The 23731-nt window shown below is 41.1% G+C and overlaps 4 protein-coding genes across 6 annotated transcripts; 2 read left to right on the top strand and 2 right to left on the bottom strand.

The window, feature by feature from the left end:
• Positions 1-900: 900 nt before the first annotated feature.
• RB195_010202 (uncharacterized protein) lies at positions 901-4452 on the bottom strand (the record flags this gene model as incomplete). The annotated part of the gene is made up of 4 exons (XM_064191088.1): positions 901-1043; positions 2406-2447; positions 3839-4004; positions 4339-4452. 4 exons carry the CDS (start codon positions 4450-4452, stop codon positions 901-903), a joined length of 465 nt encoding a protein of 154 aa, XP_064048671.1.
• Positions 4453-10120: 5668 nt separating this feature from the next.
• RB195_010201 (uncharacterized protein) lies at positions 10121-10387 on the top strand (the record flags this gene model as incomplete). Its single annotated transcript, XM_064191087.1, has 1 exon — positions 10121-10387. One exon carries the CDS (start codon positions 10121-10123, stop codon positions 10385-10387), a length of 267 nt encoding a protein of 88 aa, XP_064048670.1.
• Positions 10388-10415: 28 nt separating this feature from the next.
• RB195_010200 (uncharacterized protein) lies at positions 10416-13974 on the bottom strand (the record flags this gene model as incomplete). 3 transcript variants are annotated; one of them, XM_064191086.1, is made up of 7 exons in its annotated part: positions 10416-10562; positions 10634-10713; positions 11050-11148; positions 13229-13403; positions 13650-13707; positions 13740-13904; positions 13964-13974. In XM_064191086.1, the coding sequence occupies 7 exons, from the start codon at positions 13972-13974 to the stop codon at positions 10416-10418; spliced, it is 735 nt and encodes a 244-aa protein (XP_064048667.1). The 3 variants fall into 3 exon arrangements, with proteins under 3 accessions (XP_064048667.1, XP_064048668.1, XP_064048669.1); XM_064191085.1 differs by having other exon boundaries at positions 13322-13403; XM_064191084.1 differs by lacking the exons at positions 13740-13904; positions 13964-13974 and having other exon boundaries at positions 13650-13733.
• A 3089-nt stretch (positions 13975-17063) lies between these two features.
• On the top strand, positions 17064-17639 carry RB195_010199 (uncharacterized protein; the record flags this gene model as incomplete). Its single annotated transcript, XM_064191083.1, has 2 exons — positions 17064-17226; positions 17305-17639. 2 exons carry the CDS (start codon positions 17064-17066, stop codon positions 17637-17639), a joined length of 498 nt encoding a protein of 165 aa, XP_064048666.1.
• Positions 17640-23731: the final 6092 nt, after the last annotated feature.

Below are 23731 nucleotides of genomic sequence, written 5' to 3'. Positions count from 1 at the left end.
GATTTGGAGGAACATTATTTCAACATCTGATTGACGTTATGGCGGGTTCAGCACAATGGTGAAAGGTCTCCTTGGAGTCTGCACTGTCGATGGTTCAGAACTGGCCAGACCAATCAAGTCTTTCACCCTTGCGATTACGATAAATTGGTATACGAGGATGAGTACACCGACTTGACACGGGATCCTCCTCAACAAGTCATTGCATAGGCTGCATACGAGCCGCTATGGTTCAAATTGAAGTCGAACCCATCCAAAGCCGTTAAATAAGGCCAAGCTCTCCATCCCTCACACTTTCATGATTTGCGCATGATAAAAAGGAATAGTTATTTTATGCAGCTATGACTCGCTGATTAGAAACTCGGTAAAGTTTGAGAAAAACACAACAACACTCAACACTGTACTGACTGTTATCTGGATCGCCAGATGGAATCGAGTCTTCTTCTTGGGAATTGACCATTATGATTGTCTGGAGCCAGTAAGATAAGAAGTTGCAGAATCCCATGAATTACGAACGGCACCGGTCCCCCTTATCTTCCGAGCTAAGTGATCCGATTTGATGGGGAGTTTCACTATCGCGATCAATTCGAACCTTCACATATACGTGTAGACCGCTACCACGTCCACAACCATACACAAAAAACAACAATACGTATATACTAAAAATAATAAGTGCACCGATATTGTTTGACTGATTTCCAACCAACCTCAAAAACATTTGAAGAAATACACCCAATATTTAGTTGACAATTACCGGATATAATTTATTTTACGACAAATACTTGACAACGACGCCATATCGACTGTGCTCGTGTGAAACAGAGGTGACAGAATGAGTCGAAGGGTGACAAATGACCGACGTTGTGAACGCATTTGAATCCGTAAAAAGAAGTCGTCGGCTATCTACACGAGGAAATAATACGGTTGTTGGGTTGCCATCGGCTGGAAGTCCAATGACGATCTTTTGCCAAATCGAAGCGGACCAGTGGGACCATCGCGTCGCTTCCCAAATCGTAGCGGACCTTGCGGAACGGCTTTCTTCAGGTCTAAAACAGTACCGTGCAGTATTACATCGAATAGAAATTTCTAGTAATTGTGAAGAATCGTCAAAGAGGATATTCCGAATTTCGTACTTTGATCACATTCTCTTTTGCAAAATCAAGTTTAAATTTCTAAACAAGCACAGTTGAGGAGATATGGGATTCAGTATGAAGAACAGTGGCGTATGAGATCTATGCCAGTAAGGAATTTGATGTGCAATTAAAAAAACCATGAATTTTAAAGGTCTGCGGGTCAAGTCAAATAAGATAAATGGGTGTGTGTTCTCTTATTTCGGAAACTCACAACTTTCACAAGATTCCACATCACCTACTGAAATCTGGAAATCTGATAAACACTTTTGATAATCTCATACTCGCTACAACGATAAAGTGATCTGTTCTCTGGAACCGGTGGTGTAGCACGGAGGGAAGGAAAGCAAAGGGAAGGAAGCCAAGAACTATAGAACTAGATGTAGTGGCCTATGGTTTTTAACTTCCGTTACCGTAATACCCCGTTGAAATCATTCTCAGCAAATAGAAGCATTTTCAATTTTGGCAATGTTTTCACCCTCACTTAAAAAAGAAGATGCAGCAGAAAAAATTGATTCCTTCCCTCAAAAATGAAAAATTGCTACGCATTCTGCTGTTGTGTTGTTTTCTTGAAGAAATGCATTCAGATCCTTCGCGATGCGCCGAAATTTGAAATGAAGGGTTCCGCCACACTCATATAAATATGTGAACTTTGCACTTGCAAGTTCTTTGAAACGTGTGAAAAACAAAGCACTGCTATTCGTTTTGTTGAATTTGCGTTTTCCCAAACTAACGAATAAGAATACTGTGGAATGAACAATCATTTCAACGCTCTCACGTTCTTTTGGGAAGTGAGAACATCTGATGAAAAGAGGTAGGAACACGGGTATGTCCTTTGCAAGGACAACTGTGATACAACACCTGCGTGCTCCCAACCTTTGTCTAGTTTCTGCACTATCCTACTTCACTTTTGTTAACAAGATCTTGTAAGCAACACTTCTGTGTACAAAGGATTAGACGGGAAGGGTGTTGTTGAATGAGGAATTTCTTTTTTCTTTTCGAGCATTTTGCATGTTTGCGGTGGCGAAACGCTCAGACACCTTTCATAGTTTTTTTTTCTTTCATGGGACATTTTTTTGCACTTTTTAAACTCGCAACAAAATTCCCGAATGCTCATAAGTGGACAGCAGCAGGAAAATTGAGTTGGTGACAATAGAATCCCACTGCTTGGAGTGCCCAATGAATGAAATGATTTTAAGAGTTACGAAAAAATAGATAGATACACATAGATAGACAGATATCTATCCATTTGCAAAAAAAAACTGTGGAGGTACTCACAAGAAACGAAGTATTCGGGTTCGCTGGCGACTTCGTCTATATCTGGAAAAAATAAGAGTAGTTCATTTTGCTGAAAAGAAAGCTTAGAAAAAGATCTTTCTTGAAGAAGGAAACTGCGAGAAATTCAGGATGACCAACAACTTGAATTTGAATTTTTCTCGTTTCTTTGTCGGAGCAGTTTAACTCTTACATAAGTGACCTATCAACGCCTGCACTATGTATTATTCCAAAAAAAAAGCATTCGTTCTTTGTTGCCTTTTTCCAGTCTACGAAAAAAAATAAAACGCTTCTCACGGTTCCAATGGATCCCCTTAAAAGAAAATTTGCTTTTTCATCCTCTTTGAAGAGAATGTATCAACATTTTCAGCGTGATGAGCCCCTAATATTAATACGCTTTCTAATCATGTTTTTGCTAACAACCTTCAGCGATCCGTGAATGAAGGTGGAAAAAATATCTTTTCATATCAGCTACCTTGAAACTCACCAATACCCCTCTGCAATCATCTGACCACATCTAAATGTTATCAAAATCCCTATGTTAAAAAAAACTTCCTGCGGAAACTGAGACGAGAAATAACGACCCTCTTCCGCAGTGAAGTGTTACAACCTTCCTGAAAAAAAAATTCAACACCCTCTCGGAATTTCGCATTTGCTACACGATATGGGATAAAGGAAGGTTTTGGTGGGATCTCCCGCAATAAGAAGAAGCAACTCTATGTGCGTCATCATTCCAGTTCATTCCTGCTCGTGGTTTTAGCCGAATGTGAGAGCAAATACATAGGTGTGGATATTTACACCATATTTGAATATATTTAAATATATTTAAGCTTAAGCTTTTGAGTCATTTTTTGAATAGCCATATGAGTACATCAACAATCTAAAAATATGATTTTTACTTACTTAATAAAGCCAGTAAGTCAAGAATATCTGGGGACATGCTAAGCTGAGCTAAAATCTTTCATTTTACGATGTCTAAAGCAGTTCAAATAAAGGCAGATTTGAATACATCACTTCTGTAATGTTTTTTTTCTGTTTAAAAAAGAAAAATCTGTGATTGCCCATTTCTGAAAGCTATAATTGCATACTGGGATGTGACAACAAACAAACAAACCAGCGGGTTCTACGCACTGTATAATTTTCATAATTATCGTAAAGTTGGTTGAGGCTGCTACATAATGATCACCTCCTCTTCTGCGTAATATGAGTGAATTTCTGGTAAACAATCGTAAACAGTACTGAGAAGCCTATTCCTTCCTTCAGCTCTGCGTCTTTTGAACCAGCTTCCAGTTTTCGCGAGCAACAAGGGTTGGAGATTGCAAATATGGTAGTTTGCGAATTCTTTTTTTTGCAGACAATTCTTTTCTTGCAAGCGTTTTCCAAACATTTTTCACTCTTCATAACTAATGATGACAGTTGGATGAGAGTAAACAAACCTGCAAATACGCAGACGGCAACGATCAACAGAACTAGCAGTCTTAGGATACCGTAACTGTGCATGAGTGAGGTGTTGCGAGCCGTGAGTTTAGCCTGAGGCGAAGTGCCAGGCTCAGCGACCGCGAGGCACGGCTCCGCCCATCCTCCTTCTGGCTTCTCCCATCTCTGAGATGGAAAAAAGAGATGACGTATGGAGTGAGAGGGCAAAAGAAAATTTTACTCTCACTAGATCTCGAAGTAGCCCATGAATGCTACTGTGCACATCTATATCAACTTTCCAACAAAGTGTTCATTTGGAGTGTCTCTTTCTCGTCCTTCCAGTCCGGAGAGGTCCAAAGTTCAAACAAGCCGCTGCCTTGGTTTTAGGTACATGGATATTAGGGTGATTTACGATAGGTCGGTGAAATACACTAACAGGGAAACTAAAATCGTCAGAGTTCAAATATTGTTGATACGTTTAAGAACACAAGACTTAGAATAAATGTAGTAACAAACTCACTCGAAAAAGGTTGCCGTCGGAGTCAACAAAAAAGCAACGAGTTAACGAAATTGTCAGAGCAAAGGGAAGGGCTTCAACTCCCACTTTTCCTGCTTTTATTACTGTGATATTCATACACTTTCAGAGCAGTTCCTCAACTTTAATATTTCAAGATTATTTGTCTACGAAGAGAAGAGACCAGACGAAGTTTACGTTGTGCCCAAGACCGACTAAGTGCATTTTTCATGACATACCCTCTACCGCCAACGAAAAAACCAAAACCATTATAACGATTCGAAGCAATACATTGGGGATCGAAGCAAATGGGTTGGATTTCCATGCGCGCGCTTCCGAGAACAAGAACATCCTTGAATGTGTTTGTTTAGCTATGCGATCGAAAACCCTCTGCATACTTGCCCGACGTGCTGATCATTTGCTCTTCAATGGTGATGAGCGCAAAGCTTCAAAAGACCCCATCCTGATCCTGGCATCTGAGAAATCCAGATCACAAATAGCTAATGCAAGAAGAAAGCAACGTCTGAATCAAATACTTTAAAGTCGTTCCCATCTCTTCTCTTATTGTGAATCCTGAAGCACACAGGAAAAAATGAGAACAAGCAGAGAAATGTAATACTCTTTCTTTTATGGACACATAATTTCTTCCGCCCAGAAAGTGAGAACCCACGCCAATTCTTCTTAAGATTTAACAATAACGAATCTACACATGAACATAACAACTAAGACTTGTATCCAAGTAAAAGTAAAACCCAGTTTTGTGGAGAATGAAGGATTCTCACACCACTAATATGGTTGCAAACTACATATTGGAGGGGATGCTATTCCTTAAGGGCAGACTGGAATACAAAACAAAATACAATTGGAGTTTGAGAATTCTCTGGCTGTGCAAAATCCCGTTTTTGAAAACAAGACATTTATCAGACAGAATTATTTTCGAAGTTTCTAAAATCTGCCCAGATAGCAAAGGCTAGGTTTCGACAATATGAACTGCCGAAGAAAGCGGCAAAAGAAGTCAATATTATAGACATTTTAGCTGAAAATGTGCCATCTTTCGAAAATATAGCATGAAAGAAAGCTGCTTTTCCCTGATATTGATCAACGCGCTCTGTGAATAAAATGCACAAAATAGACAAGAAGATTATTCACTGCATATTCTGGAGCCTTCATGCTCATGTGAACAAAAATTGCCCGGAATTCTGGCCGAAACTACTGATTGTCTCAGAGCTACACAGATCTGTTGGAATTCTTTACAATTGGCGCACAAGACGCTTTAGAATTGCTACATATAGCGAGGATAACAGGGAGTAAATTAGCAAATGATCCAAGTCCTTTAAACACTTGTTTTTTTTTCCAATAAAAAGCGATGCAACTACTGTCATGATCTTCTAAAGCTATAAACAAATCGTAAAGAAGCAACACTTTTACCAAAAGCCTCTGTAGGAAAACGTTTCCCTTCTTATTCATTTGTGTTAAAAGAAAGGTTGAAGAAGTGCAGTCCGAAATAAAATTAAAATCCGAAAAAGGCGTAATGTTAAAATCCTTCTGTTTCTACGCTCCCCACGTTACATTTCAGCCAATAAACGAGGTTACTAAAGGTCACTACTACCGTAACCTTCGAACGATGCAGTGTTCTAGGTAGATATGAGGATGAGCTCCCGTACGTTCAAAAGGATGCCCTGCCTCAGCTTTTCGGTTTCAGGGATGGCATATCCACGCAAAGAGATTTGATCTGTTGGAAAAATAGAGTAAAGCACTGGCTTACGCGTTTTCAGGATAAAGAGAAACACAGGGGAGGATTGTAGAAAGGAAATCAGACAGCACAAGGAGAAATGTAAACTATGACTCTTAAAAGAGTGATTTCCTTCTAAATCAAGCAGTCACAATCCTTATAGCTGTCAAACCGAACTGAATACAAAACGAGATAGTACTAAAGAATACCCATAGTTTTTTTTCTTAAAAAACAAAGAAAAAGAACGTTTTTTGTGTTAATCCTGAAAGAGTTGCTAAAAGGAGGAACATTACAAATCGAGGTAGGGGTTATAGAAGCTAAAGCAAAATTATTCCACTGGAACAGTAGGAAAAAGGATATGCGTGTGGTCTCTAATTAACAGATCCATCTCATATCGAAATTCAGAGTTTATGAAGAATCGTTAAACATAAAATTACTCCTAGCGGCTGTGTCTATTAGTAAAAGAAGAAGTGCTAGATCACAGAATCTTAGGGTGAAGAAAAGAGAAAGAAAAGACAGAGATATCACCAATAATCCTCAAAAACTCCACGCAGCCGGAACACAAGGAGTTCAGATCAGAGTAGAATTCCAGAAAAGACGAAGCTTCACTGAGAAATTCAGTGCAGAGACACAACAGCCAGCGAATGACGTACGTTACTTCGTATGTAGCCTGCAGACCTCTGGCTAACAGCACTTTCATGAGAGAGAGCAACTACAGCGAAGTGCGACGGAAATGAACTTTTTCGGATAATTATGCATCCAGGACGCACCGAACCCCGAACTCTACGACGTTTTATGGTTCCTGGGTTTTGAACAACTTGCTTCACATAAACGAAGACGAAGAACGGAGAAGAACTTTTTTCAGAAATCGACTGCGCGCAACGAATACTCTGGGACCGGATTTCAGACAGCCAGTTTACAGTGGACACAGGATTCTCGTTACTATGGAACAGAAATTCGAAAAAAAAAGACTCTTGCTTTCTGCCTGGCTTCAAAGAAGGTTCCCGGTTTGTTTTTCGAACACAGTTCATGCGAAACGGAAGAATAGAATTTCGCATCCCCAAATGAAACAGTTCCCCTGTTGCTTTGCTGTGAAATGCACAAGACTGTGCTGTGCACGCAGCCTCTACGTTAATTAGAGAAAATGGAATATCCTAATCATTCGCCGCTTGAGTCACCACTATTAAGCCTCTCCGATCTAAGGCGAACATTTGGTCAGGCAGCTACATTATTGATCGAAAAGTAGGGTTGGAGTTTTGTTCTATAGTGTGGAAAGATTCGATCGCTTACAATCCTCAAAATTTTACGACCAACACCACCGACTAGCTTCTAGAAGATCCAGTTACAAACTGATTAACTCAGGAAACGAAGTAAGAAATATTGTGACGGCGTGAAGTGCTCCGCTCTATTGGATTAAATGTTTCCATTCGATGCCATTCCCATGGAGTCAAAAGCGAAGCCGACTTCCCAGAAACTAATTTTTTCCGCTAAATGAGTTCAGACAAACGTCTCCACAGACTAATGCGAAATTTACCTCAACGACCCACGGCCACTTTATAACCAGCCTGTTCTGTTCTGCGCTCAATAACGATGGTTACTGTAGCGAGTAGCGACCTTTGGTTCTCGCAAGAGACCGGAACGGAAACTAAGGACCGATATAGATCACTTTTCACAATTGCAAGCAAGCAACAAAAACTCTTCTAGAGATATGACTTCTAAAACAAGTGTTTTTGTAGTAATGTAAAAATTTATTGCAGAGATTTTTGTAAACGATGAGTTTTTGAATGTTCAGAATTTTGAGGGAAGATAATAAATCGTTCAACACAACGGTCTAGACATTCTTAAAATGTTGTTTCGATTGCGGTTGAGCCCTTTGAAGAGATCGGTAAAAATTGCTTTTGACGTGTTTGAAGTGTTAACGATGGGCTCTGTCTTATCGATCAGCTACTGAAGCAGCATGTTGTACTAGTAGGAGTTTTACTGATTTACACAGAATTATAATCTCCCACAAGAACACTTAGAAGTCATTTGGTGTTAGTGTTAACCTATAGCGAATGTTAGAATTTTGTAAGGTTACAAATGGTGACCTGATCTTGTCCATGCAATCTTAAATTCGTATTAAATGCAGGTTAAACTTTAAGCGGAGAATTGCAGAAATTTAAAGGTGTGTCTAACATTCAAGAGTCGCACCGAAAGAAGCAATGTGCATCCAGAACTTTAGCCTCGTTATGGATGCTACATACTGTGAGTTCTCGCCACTTAAGAAGAACTCTTGAGTTCACCTTCTTCTTCATCATGGTGATTATTTACCAACATTGCTCTGGTGTCTCTTGCAGCGGATAGCCGGAAGAAGTCGGAAGTTGATTCCGAAGCTAGTATCGTAGTACTACTCTCATCATTTGAAATGGAAAGGACATAGGCAAATAACAGCAGCTTTTTTATGTCATAAATGCTATTCTTTTGTTCGATGTGAAGCAAGAAGAGAAAGCACAACCTGTTCGGGCGGTGAAATAGCATGTGCTGAACGTCGTTGGAGTCACTCTGTTTTCTGCAACGACTCGAACAGACCTGATGAAGGTGTCGCTCAGGTTTGGTGTTTCATCCAGAAAGACGTTAATTTATCTTAGTACGAAAAACAGAAGCAACAAGAGAAGACCGTTAGAAATTCTGAATTCATAAAAAAAAAAGTCAGAGCTCTTGGTGATCCATTGCAACAGCAGAAATATCTCGAGGCATGGATTTGTAGAACCGCCTGGATCAGTGAACGATGCATACATTGGACTGTGCGCTTCCACAATGAGCGTTCACTTAGCTTCAAATACCTTCGTTCCAAAGGGGTCTACACCTCCTTTCCGACAAAGACGCTTCATTATTGTGGTGTTCGATTTCAAAAGGTCAACCGTGCACATATTGCCGCCGTGTGATAATTACCATAACTCGGTCAGGTTTCGATTGTGATGTGCAAATTGATGCAGTCAGCGGGGCGCTATCGCCTCACGGTCCGCACTCGTGAAGGGACTCTGCTACAGTATACCAATTTGTCAGGCTTCCGGTTGGTTTCGCTGATGACAGCACATTTCGAAGGCCGCGCAACAATTATCGAATTTTGTTCACACCAGCAGTCCTTCGATTCGCACCTACCGTAACCCGATGAGAGGCTACTTCATTCGAAGGTTTTCTAAGCAGTAATTATGTCGGAACATGATACCCTTGACCTGCCAAGAAGTCGACGAAAACTTCTGCAAATTACTGTTTGAAGGAGGGTTGGACACAGAATTTGTCATCGATCAGATCACAGAGAAAAAGGCTATCTCAGTTGAGGCCCGGACATTCGAAGCCCAGGGGACATGTATAGCTGTTAATGAGGATCTTCCTTTGGCGCCTACGCAAAATGCAGAGACCAGTCAAAGGAACTACATAAGAGATGTTAAAATTAAGGAATTGTTAATCTGGTGAAGATCTGCACAGAATGTGTCGAAACGAAACCTACAGTACAGGCGATAATAACATGGGTTAGTGTGGCTTCGTAAGTATTCAGTAACTATCAAAATTTAATTATCAAAGGAGATTGTTCAGTTCGCTTTTATTTTCAAATAAGCTGCTCAGTATTACAGGCATAGGAACACTTTGGTCTAAAATGTACTTTATCGGATGAATTTGTGCACGTTCATCATGATCGAGTCACACTCAAAGTTTTCAGAACGCTAATCGATCGCAAACTGAAGAGCGTGCAGGAAATCGTTCTACCTTCCCTTTCCTATGTGTTCTAGTTAACAAATGAACTCTCTTGACAGCTTGTGCCAAATCACCATTACGACTGGATGGAACCTTCCATTAATGAAGATTAGAAGAAGTTATCATCCTCGGATAGGGTGCGCTTTTGTTTTCTAAAAACTTCATGTAGTGGTTACGTAAAAGCAGAGGTTCGAGACGAATTTGAAGTGATTCCTATTTGCGCAGATGCACTACGAGAATCACAACAGTATGTACATGTGTCCATCAGCGGTTCTTGATACGGATTAGTTACGGCATCGCTCGGCATATAATGAATTTTTTATGACGGTGCTCTGCAACAACGGAGAGCAACACATTCTTTCACTTCTTTCACGTGAGTCCATAGAAACAGCGTACGGGTTTCGACGGAATGACAACAGCACCAAACGACCAACGCCTTTCTATGCCGTCAGGGAAAGAAGAAACCCGGGGAGCAAACGCATTACATATTCTGATCATAAAATTACAACTCTAATGAAGTTTAGAGAAATTGGTATGAACACATCAGAGAGAAAAACATTGATAAGCAACATTTTTAATCGCGAGTAACAGCTACTCAGCGATCGAAAGAGGTTAGCTAAGACAGTTTTAATTGATCTGATATTGCCTTGATCTTGAAAATCGCCTGCGATAGTCTTTTGCGGTTGAATTTAAGTTGATGAGTTCCATCTGTGGGACCAAGGAGCCAAAACGTTTCCATCACGCCCTTCCCCTGAAACAAATTCTTATGAGAATTTAAGCGCAAAGCACATATCATGAAACAATCAGTCACAGTCTTCTTCCCTTAATGAAGACCTCTCCTCTGGGTTCTGTTACGTATCCTCCAACTTCATGAAGCAAGTTGTTCGCATCTGAGGAAATGTGTATCATTCCAGCTAAATGCAAAATTCTTCAATTCTTCTTCTGCACATATGTAGGGTATCAGAGTCAGAGAAAAAACTGTCAGTTTTTCCTCGCTATCGTTTTCCCACGACTAAGATCAAAAAACTGTGAGAACTTTGAGATTCTTCAGTCATTTCACTTTACTGTTCACACACAAATGAACAGTTGAGTCGCGAAGAAAGATACCTTACCCTAGCTGTTTGCAACTCGTTAATGTCAACAAATTCTTTATCATACTACTTTTCTGAACCCTCTGTATTTCTGTACTACTCCCGAAAAACACATGAACTGGAGCTCTGAGGAAAATGTGAGGAAAATCTTGAACGAACGCTTTCCACTGCTTTCCATGCGACTCGCGGTGTTCACAGTGTCTCCAAATAAACAGTATCTGGGCATTGAAAGACCCACAACGCCAGCCACCACAGACCCTAAACATTACTTGTTACCAATGTTGCGTTGGAAATATAGAGGAAACGCGAATGAGATTGTATACAACCAAGTTCGTGGTCGTTCATTATGTGATTTCACCTGAAAAAGTCCATATTTTAATTTTGACGAATGGTGCTGATGAAAAAATCCCCATTCCAGAATCGGTATGCTGACGACAACGCTAGGAACATCTGAGGGGATTTCTACTGTTCTTGCTATAGAATAAAAAGAATAGGGCTTAAACTGGCCTCTGGTTCTTTATGATAGCTTTATTTGAGAGTACAATCATTTGTCCAAACTATAAGCCAAGGGTGCAAAGTTGACCAGCCCTTCCGCTTGGGGTCTCCCATCCGTTCGCTCAGAGTTCCTTCCTCCGTTCTGGGATAAGTTGGTCACCCAAACACTGGTGAGCGTTGTTCTACTATAGGGTTCTGGGCTTCGCGGATCTCGCGTGAGGATTTTTCACCTTTTGAACTGTCAACCCTTCACACAACGTGCCAGAAAGAACCAACTTTATTGTATAAAACCCAGGCGAAATTCTAACAAACTCTCTTCTCTCCAGTTTTTTCATACCACACACCCATAGGCATACCTATAGGTGTTTTCAAATTAATGAATATGCCCATCAATATCATCCAATCCTGTCTAAACAATAAAAAGGAACAGGTACCTAAAGGCAGCGTCCGTTGGGAACTTTTCGATGGATTTTGAGACAAGCACTGCTACTAATGGAGGAGAGATCGATCCTTGATTGATCTCTCCTCCAGCAGTGGCAGTGCTTTTGACAGTTTAGTTCATTGCGATATTCCGCAGCTGGTTTGGTCTTGTCTAGATTGTGGTGGTTAGCCGTTTGAGGATTACGAAAGTTGCTGAACCCTCTTTGTTAAAGATCCCTGATCAGATTCGCTTTGATCCCAACGTGCTCTTTCTGGGGCTGAGTTGGTCGTCCAAATCCTAACATGTAGATGAATAGACCGATGTTAGGCGTTCTGGAGTGGGAGAGTAGATGGCATGAGAGGATTCTTCACCTTCCGGAGTAGGAGAACGACATGTCTAGCGCGTATCCGCCACGAAAAAGACTGCGCCAGGCCCCGCTAACAATGAGTTTGCCGATTCCTCCTTGAGTGTTTTGACATAGACAGATGTGTTTCCTTTTTCTTTTTTTGGTGTATGTGAATAAATAAATAAATAAATGGTGAGAAAATGTCATTTAAATCCGAGCACAAAATTCAAGAGATGGGTTCACCGTGGACATCGCCGTATCTTAGTGCTTACTTTTGCCATCAGTCGCTCCTTTTTTATCGCTCTATTTTTTATCGCTCAATGATGAAAACCATTCATCTTACTGTAAAAAAACAGATTTCATTCTTTGCTTTGTCGGCTAACTATGTACTTCAGAAAAGAATGTTCACAAAAGTAATTTAAAGTAAAGTTCGGTAGTTTTCAAGAAGAGCAGCGAGAATAAGAAACACCTCCCACAAGTACAGGAACGGAAACCTCAGTTTTGGAGGTAACGGTCCATACCCAGAGGATTATTGAAATGAAACCGTCTAATAAAGCAAAGCTGATTCGTGGCAAAAACATTTGACAAAGCAACTCTTCACATCCGTATGAGTAACGAAATCCGCCTTACGCAGCTTCGTTTTGTCAGTTCTTGGGGTTCGAAGAGTCAAGTCGTTGGATAAGAATAAGAAATCTCCGATTCTCCTAATACCTCTTCTCACATACGTAAGATGTGCTTTGCTTCCTCACTGTGAAAGTGAGAATCAGAAGTGGAAGAAAGCCAGCAGATAAAGCGCACCAAGTGCTGTTCTTTGATTAAAAGTTGATATTTATAGTGCATGCACATAATCACAGCGCACAAATAAACCCGCATGAAGAGGATTTGCTTGAAAGTCTCATCGAGGTATTAATACCTAACTTCCTGATTCATCTTATTTCACAGAAGAAAATATCATTGAGGAACAACAAAATCCAGTCTCTCCGTAGCTTCGCTCTGACTACACTTTCCTATCATCGCCGACAAAAATGATTCACGAATCTAGTAATAATGCAAGGGAGATGATAAGATTGACGGACTTGTGTGGAATCCAACTCTCAGGTTCAGGTTCTCCCCTGGTAGATGAGGGATTCGGAACCCCACAAGACTCCTCATAAAACCCAACGACATACTGTTGATTTCCTTCACATGATCGCGACCATTTCGATTCGGCAATCCGCTTACACATAGGTAGGCATCGCCTATTGTTTCGACCTTAATGTCATCGGTGATGGAATCACGGAAAAGCCAGCATTCACTCCATTTTGACAACTAGCCTTGTAGACGTCGTGTTCATCAATTATCGAAGATCGTGTAAAGATTATTGAGAAGATTTACTACCTGAACTCATACGCATAACGAACGCAGTTCATTAGTAAATGCAAACTCAAAAAAACCTGCAATGGTGTGCCTTTGCCTGCAATTGTTGTGAAGGATACGACATCAGAAAAAAACACTCACACTTTCATAGGTTTCCGGCTCGACGTTTTGACCAAGTTTGAGTTTCTCGGCCACCTGCCTGGAAACTGTGCCATGGTCAGTCATTCTCACCAGCAAAACAAATGAAAAGGGAGAAATCTTGGAAGCATTCTGTAGAGCAGGATATTGCTCTTCTTCTTCTCAATGAGTTCTTTCGTCCTCTCTGCAACCTCGTCCTCTAAACTTGATGCGTGCATCTCAAGCATGTTCATAACGTGGTCCATTAGATTTCTGCTTCTGTAAAAACGTTTTCAATCCTTAAATTCAAAACTGTTTCGCATTTGCAACTGACGAACTTGCTGTTCATGCCTTCCAATGAAGATTTAACTGAATCAATTGAAGGTCTTCCGGAAGAACGTTCTGACCAGCATTCTCGAATCAAATGGAGCTAAAAAGAGTCAGAATTTTCCCGGGAAAGCTTCTGATATAATCAATCACTGAATTTCGCAACTGTGTTTTTTTCGTTTCCAAATCAGTAGCTGTGGGCCACCCTGATTTCCTCGAAAATCACATCAAATCCTGCATAGGCTCAGCTCTAGTACAACGCAACCATTACCAAATTGGAGCGAATAATCTCTGCATTTCCAAAATATGAGCTTTTGTCAATTCACTGAGAGAGCAACCGTACCGAATTAGTTTTGCCACATTTTTCTCCTAAAAAAGCCCCTTTTTTCCCAAATTAGAGATATTTTTAACCTTCCAGAGTTACGATTAATTGATCAGTTTCTATGAGAAAGCAGATAGGGCACAGCGTTTGGGAACATCTTCTAAAGAAATTTCTAAAAAAAACTCCTCTAAAATGATTTTCAAGTGTTCCGCAATTTTATTTACTTTGCACTGTAATTGTGTGCTCAATTCAGTATTCGCATTCCGTGTTTACAACACCCGGATATCGGAAGGTTCTGATGTCTGCTCCCCTGAACAAATCCCAATACTTAGCACTTCTCACTACTTTCACTCTTAGCAGGTTCTCCTCTCTTAAAAAATCTCTCTTAAAATAATTCAGGATAAAGGATAAAGTCAGTGGCGTATCAATCCACTGGGGATGCACCAACGCGTTTTACTGGAATTCGTCAATCGTTGAGGTTTCTGGAACGCGTGTTAGCCTTTAAAATGACTTGCGGGGGCCAGCCGATGATCAAGTCAGTGTTTTTATCCTCCCAGACAAGTCTGGTACCAATTTATCGACCCGGGAGAGATGAAAGGCTTGGTCAGCACCGGGGCTGATCCGAAACTCCGATCGATCGTACAGACAGCCGAACCTCTAACCGACTGCGCTACATCTGCCCTTGCATGTGGCACGTGACCAAAAAGAAAATTGCGCGGATTATCGTCAGATTTGGTATCAACTATTTGCTGAGTTTTAGCACAAATTCGCCGCTGGATTCTTTCTTCCTCAGAGAAGCCAGAAGAAAAAAAATCTCACATGACTGATAATTCAGGAAGAGGAATTCAAGAAGTCCACGCGCAGTCAATAAAAAATTCAGGAACTGTTTATGTATATAATATTATATATAGATATATTTGTAGGTTGCACCGACCCTGCTGACGGCAACTACATGACCGCTTACCGCTAAGTAGTGGGCAAGAGAAGCAAGCCTTAAGCGTTTTTTTTTTCAAAGCAAAATATGGATACAAACTACTCCCAAAATGTTATACATTATTCGACAGAGAATTTTCTTATTTTAGATGACGACTGTACTCCGTTTTTTTTTTTAATTTCCATAGATTTTTGTTTTTCGAATCATTGAAATGGAGCATTGTGTTGATAGAAAGAAAACTTTAAACAACTAGAAACTTTCAACATTTTCAGTTATTTGCGATTGATCAAAGCAACAGCGGCGATGAAACTGCTTGTGTGATTTCTGTTGTGCATAGAAGGAAACGAAGAAGGCATGAAAATGTCAAAAAGAAGAGAAAGACTTCGAAAAACATGGAAAAATACGAAATTGAATGCCAAGAGGAGGCATTGAAAAACTGATCAATAATCGGCGGACATTGTTGGGAACTATGAGAAGAACGACCAACACTGTTGATTAGTTTGCCATAATTTCCTTATTTTCACTTAAAAAAAAAAGAAAAAAGCTTCTTTTCCAATCATCAGTCACGATAATTTAGTGGGCTGGTGTGTGATACATTTTTAAAGTCAAGATTCCAAATTTTGTAGCGCAAGTACAGAAGGCAATTGGTCTTTTCAAGCATTTTTCTTCCTCAACAAAGGGCGCCAATCTCAACTTCAGCAGGCTTTCTGCCCGCTGAAAGGGAATTTTTCACCGTACATACTCCTCAACCACTCAACTTATTCTTCAACCTAGTGGTATAAAAGTGCCGACAATTACTTATGAAAATGTCGAATTCTTCAGTTTCACGACATAATGTTTGGAGGACTCAAACGGATCTTGTTGCAGCATTTGCGCATCACCGTTTTGCATTATTGGCTACAGCGAATTGCATATTGTGCCCAGCGTTGATACCATATCCATAATTAGAGAATACAAGAAACTCCACAGGATACGTTTCACCGCCCACAAAGAGACATATAAGAGCATAAAAAGTCGATAAAACTAATATGTCGGGACAAAGGGGCTGAAATATCTGTGATTACCAAATGCAGAAGCTCCAGTTGGCAAGCTTTTACTGCGTTTAGAGCAACAGCATTAAGAAGTCAAACCAGAAAAACAGTTACAAGAGGTTTTGTTGCAGAACAAATCAATCCAATGTACGACATGTCTTCCATGTCGGTAAGAAATCGTACAGTACCCGGTCCCGACAAGTTAAGATATCAATACCTGAAGAATCTTTCACCAGTTATTATCAACACTGTGGACTTTACACCTTAGCTGTCGTTTTGGAAGGTTCCTAAGTACAAGACCAACAATGCCGTGCTATTGTATAAGAAGGGAGATGCAAATGATATCGGCAGCTATAACCTAATCTGCTAACTCTCCGTCATCTACCGTTTTTTTTTCCTGCAAGAGTGATTCTTAACAGGATTAAAAGTCTTTGTTGAAGGGCAGCCATGCGAGCAAGCAGGGCTTCGAAAAAGATTCAGCACGATTGACCACATTAACACTGTTTCAAAACAAATCGAGGCATCGCGAGAGTACAAGTTGCCGCCCTGTCTCACATTCATCGACTTGAAGAAGCCTTCGACTCAGACGGAAGCGGTCACGGAAGTTTAGGACAGCCAAGGCGTCCCTACCCAATACATAGACATACATACAATATCTACAATACCCAATACATAGTACTTCGAGAGTTTACTTCGAAAATTTCACCATTCTACAAGATCATCATGATTGACATGAAGAGAGAGATCCGACAGGTTGATACAATCTCACCTAAAATATCCACAGCCATCCTCGAGAAGCAATGTGAAAGCAGCAATACGACGATATGGGAGTGAAGGCTAATGGTCGGCAGCTACACCATTTGCGCTTTGCTGATGACGTCGTACTGATAACACCTAGCATCAGCCAAGCGGAACGAATGCTGAGCGAAATCGACGAAACATGTGGATGTGGCCTTCAGCTAAATCTGAAAAACACGACGTTCATGCGTAACGGATGAGCCTCGGATGCCCCATTCAAATTCAACGGAATGAACATATCCGAATGCACCAGCTACGTTTATCTAGGTCGGGAAATAATTATGAAGAACGACCCAATCCCCGTGCTTGGTAGGAGGAAACGAACGGCTTGGGGAGCGTATAAGAGCATCGAGAATGTAGAGAAGAAGGCTAGGAGCACGAGGCCCCGTGGTCACCTCTTCAACACCACCGTACTTCCTGCTTTGAAAGCCTTAGCATTTCGCAAGCAGAAAGAAAACGCGGTGAGCATCATTGAACGCGCAATTGAAAGAGTTATGCTAAGAGTATCCCGCTTGACGCAAGTGAAGGATGGGATTCGAGGTTCTCTCCTACGTCAGCGATCGATGATTAGAGACGCCGCCGCGTTTGCCAAAGTAAAATAAGGTGGGCCAGACACGTGATGCGCGTTACCGACAGCCCTTGGACCAGAGCCGTGAGCGACTGAGTTCTCCGCGATATTATCACTACAGGTAGACCGTCGGCCCGATGGTCAGATTTCTTCACGAAGTCCTTTAAAGAAAATTATGATGCTCTTCGCGCCCCACGCAAAAGGAGGAACCACTTGGGGACTCAGACGCGCGATCGGGACAAATGGAAGAATTATTGGCGCCCGCTCGACCAGTTCGAAGATTAACGGAAGTCAGGGTGATCAAGATGGTGATTTGCTATTAGACAATGAAATTCATTTTTTTCTGAATAGTACAGAGTGCTGTTAAAAATAGGAGTGAAAATTTGGATCGATCCATAAACTTTTAAAAACCTTATTAAAACTCCTTGCCCGTTAACGCACTGACTTTTTTAATTTTGGAATAGATAGATCGTCATTCTTGTTCTCTCGCCTGGAACCCACCATATTGTGGGTCATGCTGTCCCCAGCAAGGATGCTTTGTATTAGGTGTGTATTCCATTAACAAGCACTATTTTCTCTTGCATAGCCTTCTATTTCTTGTTTCGTAGTGTTTTTTTTTCAGTAGATTGCATAGATGCATCCCCGATTCACTGATCAACTCAGTCCAGTTTATCTTTTTATATTGTTGTTTTTCTTGAGAAGTTCCTACGGAAAATTTTTGAATGGGAAAGAAGAAAGCACAGTAAACATTTAGTACCAACTGTTATTGTTTGCAAGTAGTTAATATTGTAGTATTTCACTTTCAGCAAGGTTCATCAAACTTCCTTTTTCAAATGTGCAAAAAGCACTTTCTGCGCAAGCCGAATTTAGCCGCTGTTTTAGCACACCCATCGGTGCCAGACGCGATAGTATCATCGGAGGCAAGTTTCACTCATTTTCACGGCTACAGGAGCTTATGTCGGATGTCGTTTTTGTAGATGTGATGAAGGCGTGTGACAAGGATAGTCCATTGCAGCATCTTTACCTCACAATTTTGAACGACTCTCTACCTCCTTTGTCGTGCGGTGGAGAAGACAGGTTTACACCTTCAGGTTGAAAAGGCAGAGCCTCCGCTTTTTACAGACACAACGGCGTCTGCACGAGCGGTGACACCATGTGTAAGAAATCAAAAGGATAACGTCGTTAATCCTGATAATTAGCGTCACTCGCGTCGTTTGCATCAATCTTCACGAACCTGATATTTCCAACGTTGCGAAGAACCCTAAACACGCTTGGTTTCGCCAAAACTTGAGCCTACTCATTCAGCTCTTTGTTGTCTTGATACACCAACATGATTTTATCATGACCATAGAGAGGATTCGAATCTAATTGACGGGTCTCCCTGACTCAGCATGTTGTCCTATGGGTACCGCGAAGTCTGACTATATAGTCAGACGCTCAAGTCGAGAAATGCAAGATGTAACGGTTTTTGCTCCTCACAATGCCTCTCAAACAATCGGTGGTTGCTGAGGAAACAACATTGGTTAGTGGATAAATACACATTGCCTCCAATTCTGCAATCGATGGTGGGTTCGAAGACCTTTCTAGTGATGCAGCGATTCCCCTGTACTGCAAGCACTCAGCAGAGTTGTTCTTCTTCTCCCAAATAGGTGTTATCTCTGCGAGTCCACGGGCTATCTGCAAGCCCTCTTGATGAGCAGATAACGTCTTCTTCTTTCCCTTTAGTCGTCACTTGACGATTTCGATTGCGAGGATATCAAAACGATGTTGCGTTGATCACTTCGTAAGTTACGACTTTCGCGTTTTTCACAGGCTTTTGATCCTTTGAGATTTTAATGTCCTATCAGCATAGCATTGATTTGCGTCCTAGCACCGCCATTATATGAGGTGATCAAGTGGGGCTGTTGCTATGAAAAAAAATTGTTTTTGCGATGATGAGAGTGCAAATCGGCGTAGTCTGTGCTTTCCAGCTTGGTTACGCGCTTTTAAACCGGAATTGCCATCACGTCTACTGGGCGGGCGTACTTCCTGCTCCAATATACCTGATCAGGTCTTCGACAACGGCTACCATATCCTTGGGCAATATATCAGTAGATTGCTCATTTAACAAAAATCTTGTTAGTTTTATTTGAGCAGCATGTCTGAGACGCGTATATCGAAGATTGGAGGCCATCGTTGCTCAGTAATAATGATTATTTCCATCAAACCAACGTTGGAGCGCTCTACCTTTGCTACTACGACCTGAGATTCTTCCTCCGCTGTCAGTGTTAGGACCGGGCTGTTGGAATCTCTTAGACGATTTTGAATTCGATGTGCTCTGCCTTGTTGCCAACCTTTCCTTCTCCATCACTCAGATTTCAATCCTGCGCCACTCTAGCCGTGCTGTTAATTCGAATCTTGATGCAAGAATGTACGACACCCCCAGTTGCCTCCCGATGATCACTCTGCTAAGCGTCGAGAGCTCTCGCAAAATTATTTTCATCTATTCTTTTCATCTATATTTCATTATTTGAAACCCGAGAAAGCGCGTCTGTTCAAGCGAACCCTCTAAAATTGGCCTTTATTTATTAGATTTTACTAGATTTTTTTACTCTATAATTGGTCTTTACTCTGTGCCCAAATAGATGGTTTGGTAAGTCCTGGGCGGGTCTCAGACTCGAGAACGTTCGCGCAGCGCACTCCTGAACCAGCCATTGAATAGAGATAGGAGATACATTTCAAAGCCGTTTTTGTTCATTATGAGTGTACGCAAGAAAAACTTCGTAAGCTGTAGAGGATTACAATAAAACCATTTTGTACGTTTATACCTTCTACACAAGCGACCAGATGACGTCGTAAGTGAAATTCTCTTTTCGCATGAGAAAGAGTAAGTAGCGTCTAAAACTGTTCTTTTATCTGCAAGAACAAACGGCTGTTGTGGACTTATTTAGATTATGTTGCGACCACATCTAGAAAATGCGACCCACAAAATGTGAAATTAAAGGCATCACTCCACGAATCTGAGGTGGTACGAATTCCAGGTGGAGTATACGGGTTGGGAGACTATGGAGAGTGGGGTGATTTCGTCCATTTCTCCTTAATTGCCGTAAAAAACGGCCCGGAAGATACGGCTTCAGGCGTCCTGGCGCACTATTTTCTACAAGGAGCTCGACTGGAGCGCGCCAGCCTTGTGCGGCGCCGCATCTTCGTGTCGTTTTTTACAACAATTAAGAAGAAATGGACGGAATCACCCCCTTCTCCATAGTCTCCCATCCCGTATACGAATACTCCACCTGAAATCTGCACCACCTCAGATTCGTGGGGTGATGCCTTTAAGCGAAGCGAGTAGCTAATACTCATACTCAATGACAGCTCCTTCTAGCGAACCAATCTTAGAGGGACAAAACTTCCCAGTACTCCTTAGACGAAGATTTGTGGGCTGAGGAGTATCACAGAATTTATTTCAGTTCTTGATGCTGCTGAGTTGTTGTTGACCTGGCAGAAACCTGAGGATGTTGGTTAATTGTTGAGTTGACAAACCGTCTGCGATGCCGGGGTTCAGCAGTACTTATTGTGAGCGCACAGAACTCAATGCTGAATGACTCCCATTGCATGTATGGGGATTAGTGTGATGCTAGCATGTAAAATGTACAGAAGGGAAGTTAAAGGAATCACCCCACGAATCTGAGGTGGTGCAGATTTCAGAAGGAGTATTCGTATACGGGATGGGAAACCAAGGGGAGGGGGGGGGGGGGGGTGATCCCGACCATTTCTTCCTAATTGCCGTAAAAAACGGCCCGGAAGATACGGCGCCGCACAAGGCTGGCGCGCTCCAGTCGAACTCCCTGTTGAAAATAGTGCGCCAGAACGCCTGAAGCCGTATCTTCCGGGCCGTTTTTTACGGCAATTAAGAAGAAATGGACGGAATCACCTCCTTCTCCATAGTCTCCCATCCCGTATACGAATACTCCACCTGAAATCCGTACCACTTCAGATTCGTGGAGTGATGCCTTTAATTGGAATATTAACTCAAGACTCAATAGTGGGTCGCATTGTGGTTAACGTGTTTAAAAAACCATTGTATAAGTATAACCATTGCAACCATTGCATAAGTGAGAAGGAAATTCTCCTTGTCCGCAACAATTCACACAAACCACGCTGCGTTCGTTTGTCGACAACACGTAGTTTCTCCATGCCGTAGTCAGACAGTTTCACTTGCCACCTGTCGTTCACAACGCAACATTTGGATGTTATGTATCCATGACATTTTAAAAAAGAGTGATGGAGGAAGAATAGGCCCTAAACAGAAGCATTAGTTCCTTTCTTACATTTTCCCGGCGACTCATCTCTTGACATTGCTCTATCTTACATTAGCTATATCCTTAATTAAAGAGACGACGAAGAAATTGTCCATCATCATGGATCCCTTCAAAATGGCTTATACTGCCTCTGCTGCAGTACCTCCAAATTGACATTATTTGCCGACCACTAAGACAAATACCAACGAAGCGATTTATGTTATCGTTTTCCATTTGCTGCAACTTAAGGAAGTTTCAGTTATCATTTGCAGAAATTGTTTGTCTTATACATTGTGGCTACCTTTCGAAATGCTGTGGCGTCATCCGAATCAAAGTCGGTTGTTACTTCTTGTTTCAGTGCAGAGACAGGTTCGTTCTAAAGAAGATGAGATAAGACCTTTCAATCAAGCATATCTTTTTGATCGAAACAACAGATGCTAGGAAAATGATTTCTGAACAGATGTCAGTATTTAAAAGTAGAAACGAATACAACTTTGAGTAAGTGCTCTTGTTGTAAGAAAAGTGACACTTTCACCTGGTATAGAAAGAAGGTATAGTTTCTCAATTCACCTGGTCCAGCCATAGAAAGTTTCCCCGAATTTGTGCTGCTCTGTAGAGAGCGATGACTTGCCGAATTGCTCTGGAAGCAACTGACGTAGTGCTATTTGGTTTCACGGGCAATGATTTTCTAATAGTGCTAACCTTACTGGCCGTAGGGAGCAATGAGATGTAAGGTATCTTACATAGTTGATTCATTCTTTCCACTTCTGCTTTTCTGTTCCTTGAAGTGATGCTTTCCCCTTCAGTTTCACTATTACCCGATAAGAAATGAATTGAATACAATCTTCTTTACTTACAAAATTGCAGATGTTATGCCGGCGACGCAACAGAGAATACAGAGCATAAAGATTACTGCGGCGAGAATTACCCAGACTACGTATTTTGATAGGAAATCAGGCGGACACTGAAATTTTTTCAGAGGTCTCAAATGAACACCCAATATGGAACAGACTCGTTCTTGCCCTCTGCAAGTATTTGCACAACTGATGCATTATTTATTACATGTAGTCTTGTTGTTCTAGACCGTAAAGAAAAATCGCACTGAATGTAAACAAATATCTATTTTTACGCCTAGAAATGATCTAGCAGCTAACTATTACAGTAGTTATCATCAGGGTCAAGCGTGTAGTTGGGAAAAATCCCTCCTAAAAACGATCACCCCCTCGCAGACCTTCCCAAAAACGATCCCCTCTTCTCGTTCCTAGCAGTATAGCTGCCCACACAGCAATCAGAATTTGGGTGTAATAATAGAAAGAATTTAAAAAACAAATAAACTAATAAATAAATTAAAATAATACGATATAATAAATAGATAATAAAATTTTTTTAAAAAGTAATGCTACAAGCAAAACGGAATATATATTGTAATACAGCGATATTAATAGAATAAATAATGACTAGAAATTATATGTCCATGTTAATTATATGTTCAAGATGCCGCGTGACGTGTGCCAGCTGGAAGAAGATCAAGAAAAATAATCGAGGTAGAAAAGCATTCAACCTCTCGATGGACGGGTCTAAACAAGGTTAGAATATTGTGTTTGATTTTCTGTAGAATTTCTGTAATAAGGTGTGTTCCAGGTAGCTCGTATGGAGTTGTAGAACAGTACAGTGAGAAGACAACAGAGGAAGATGTTTATTGGAATTTACATACACAATAAATTTAATAAATATTTTTAATTTTCTATGTCGAGCAGCAAAGACCTCGGGCGAATAGATTGCTCGAGTAGTTCTTGATGTTCCTGGACTCCGCGGTCACGCTTCCTTTGCTGTTTCGCAGCGTTTCGTT

This window comes from Necator americanus, chromosome III (genome assembly GCF_031761385.1).
Source record: "Necator americanus strain Aroian chromosome III, whole genome shotgun sequence".
NCBI lineage: Eukaryota > Metazoa > Nematoda > Chromadorea > Rhabditida > Ancylostomatidae > Necator > Necator americanus.
The sequence above is the reverse complement of the archived record's forward strand: the minus strand, read 5'-3'. Positions and strand labels throughout refer to the sequence as shown.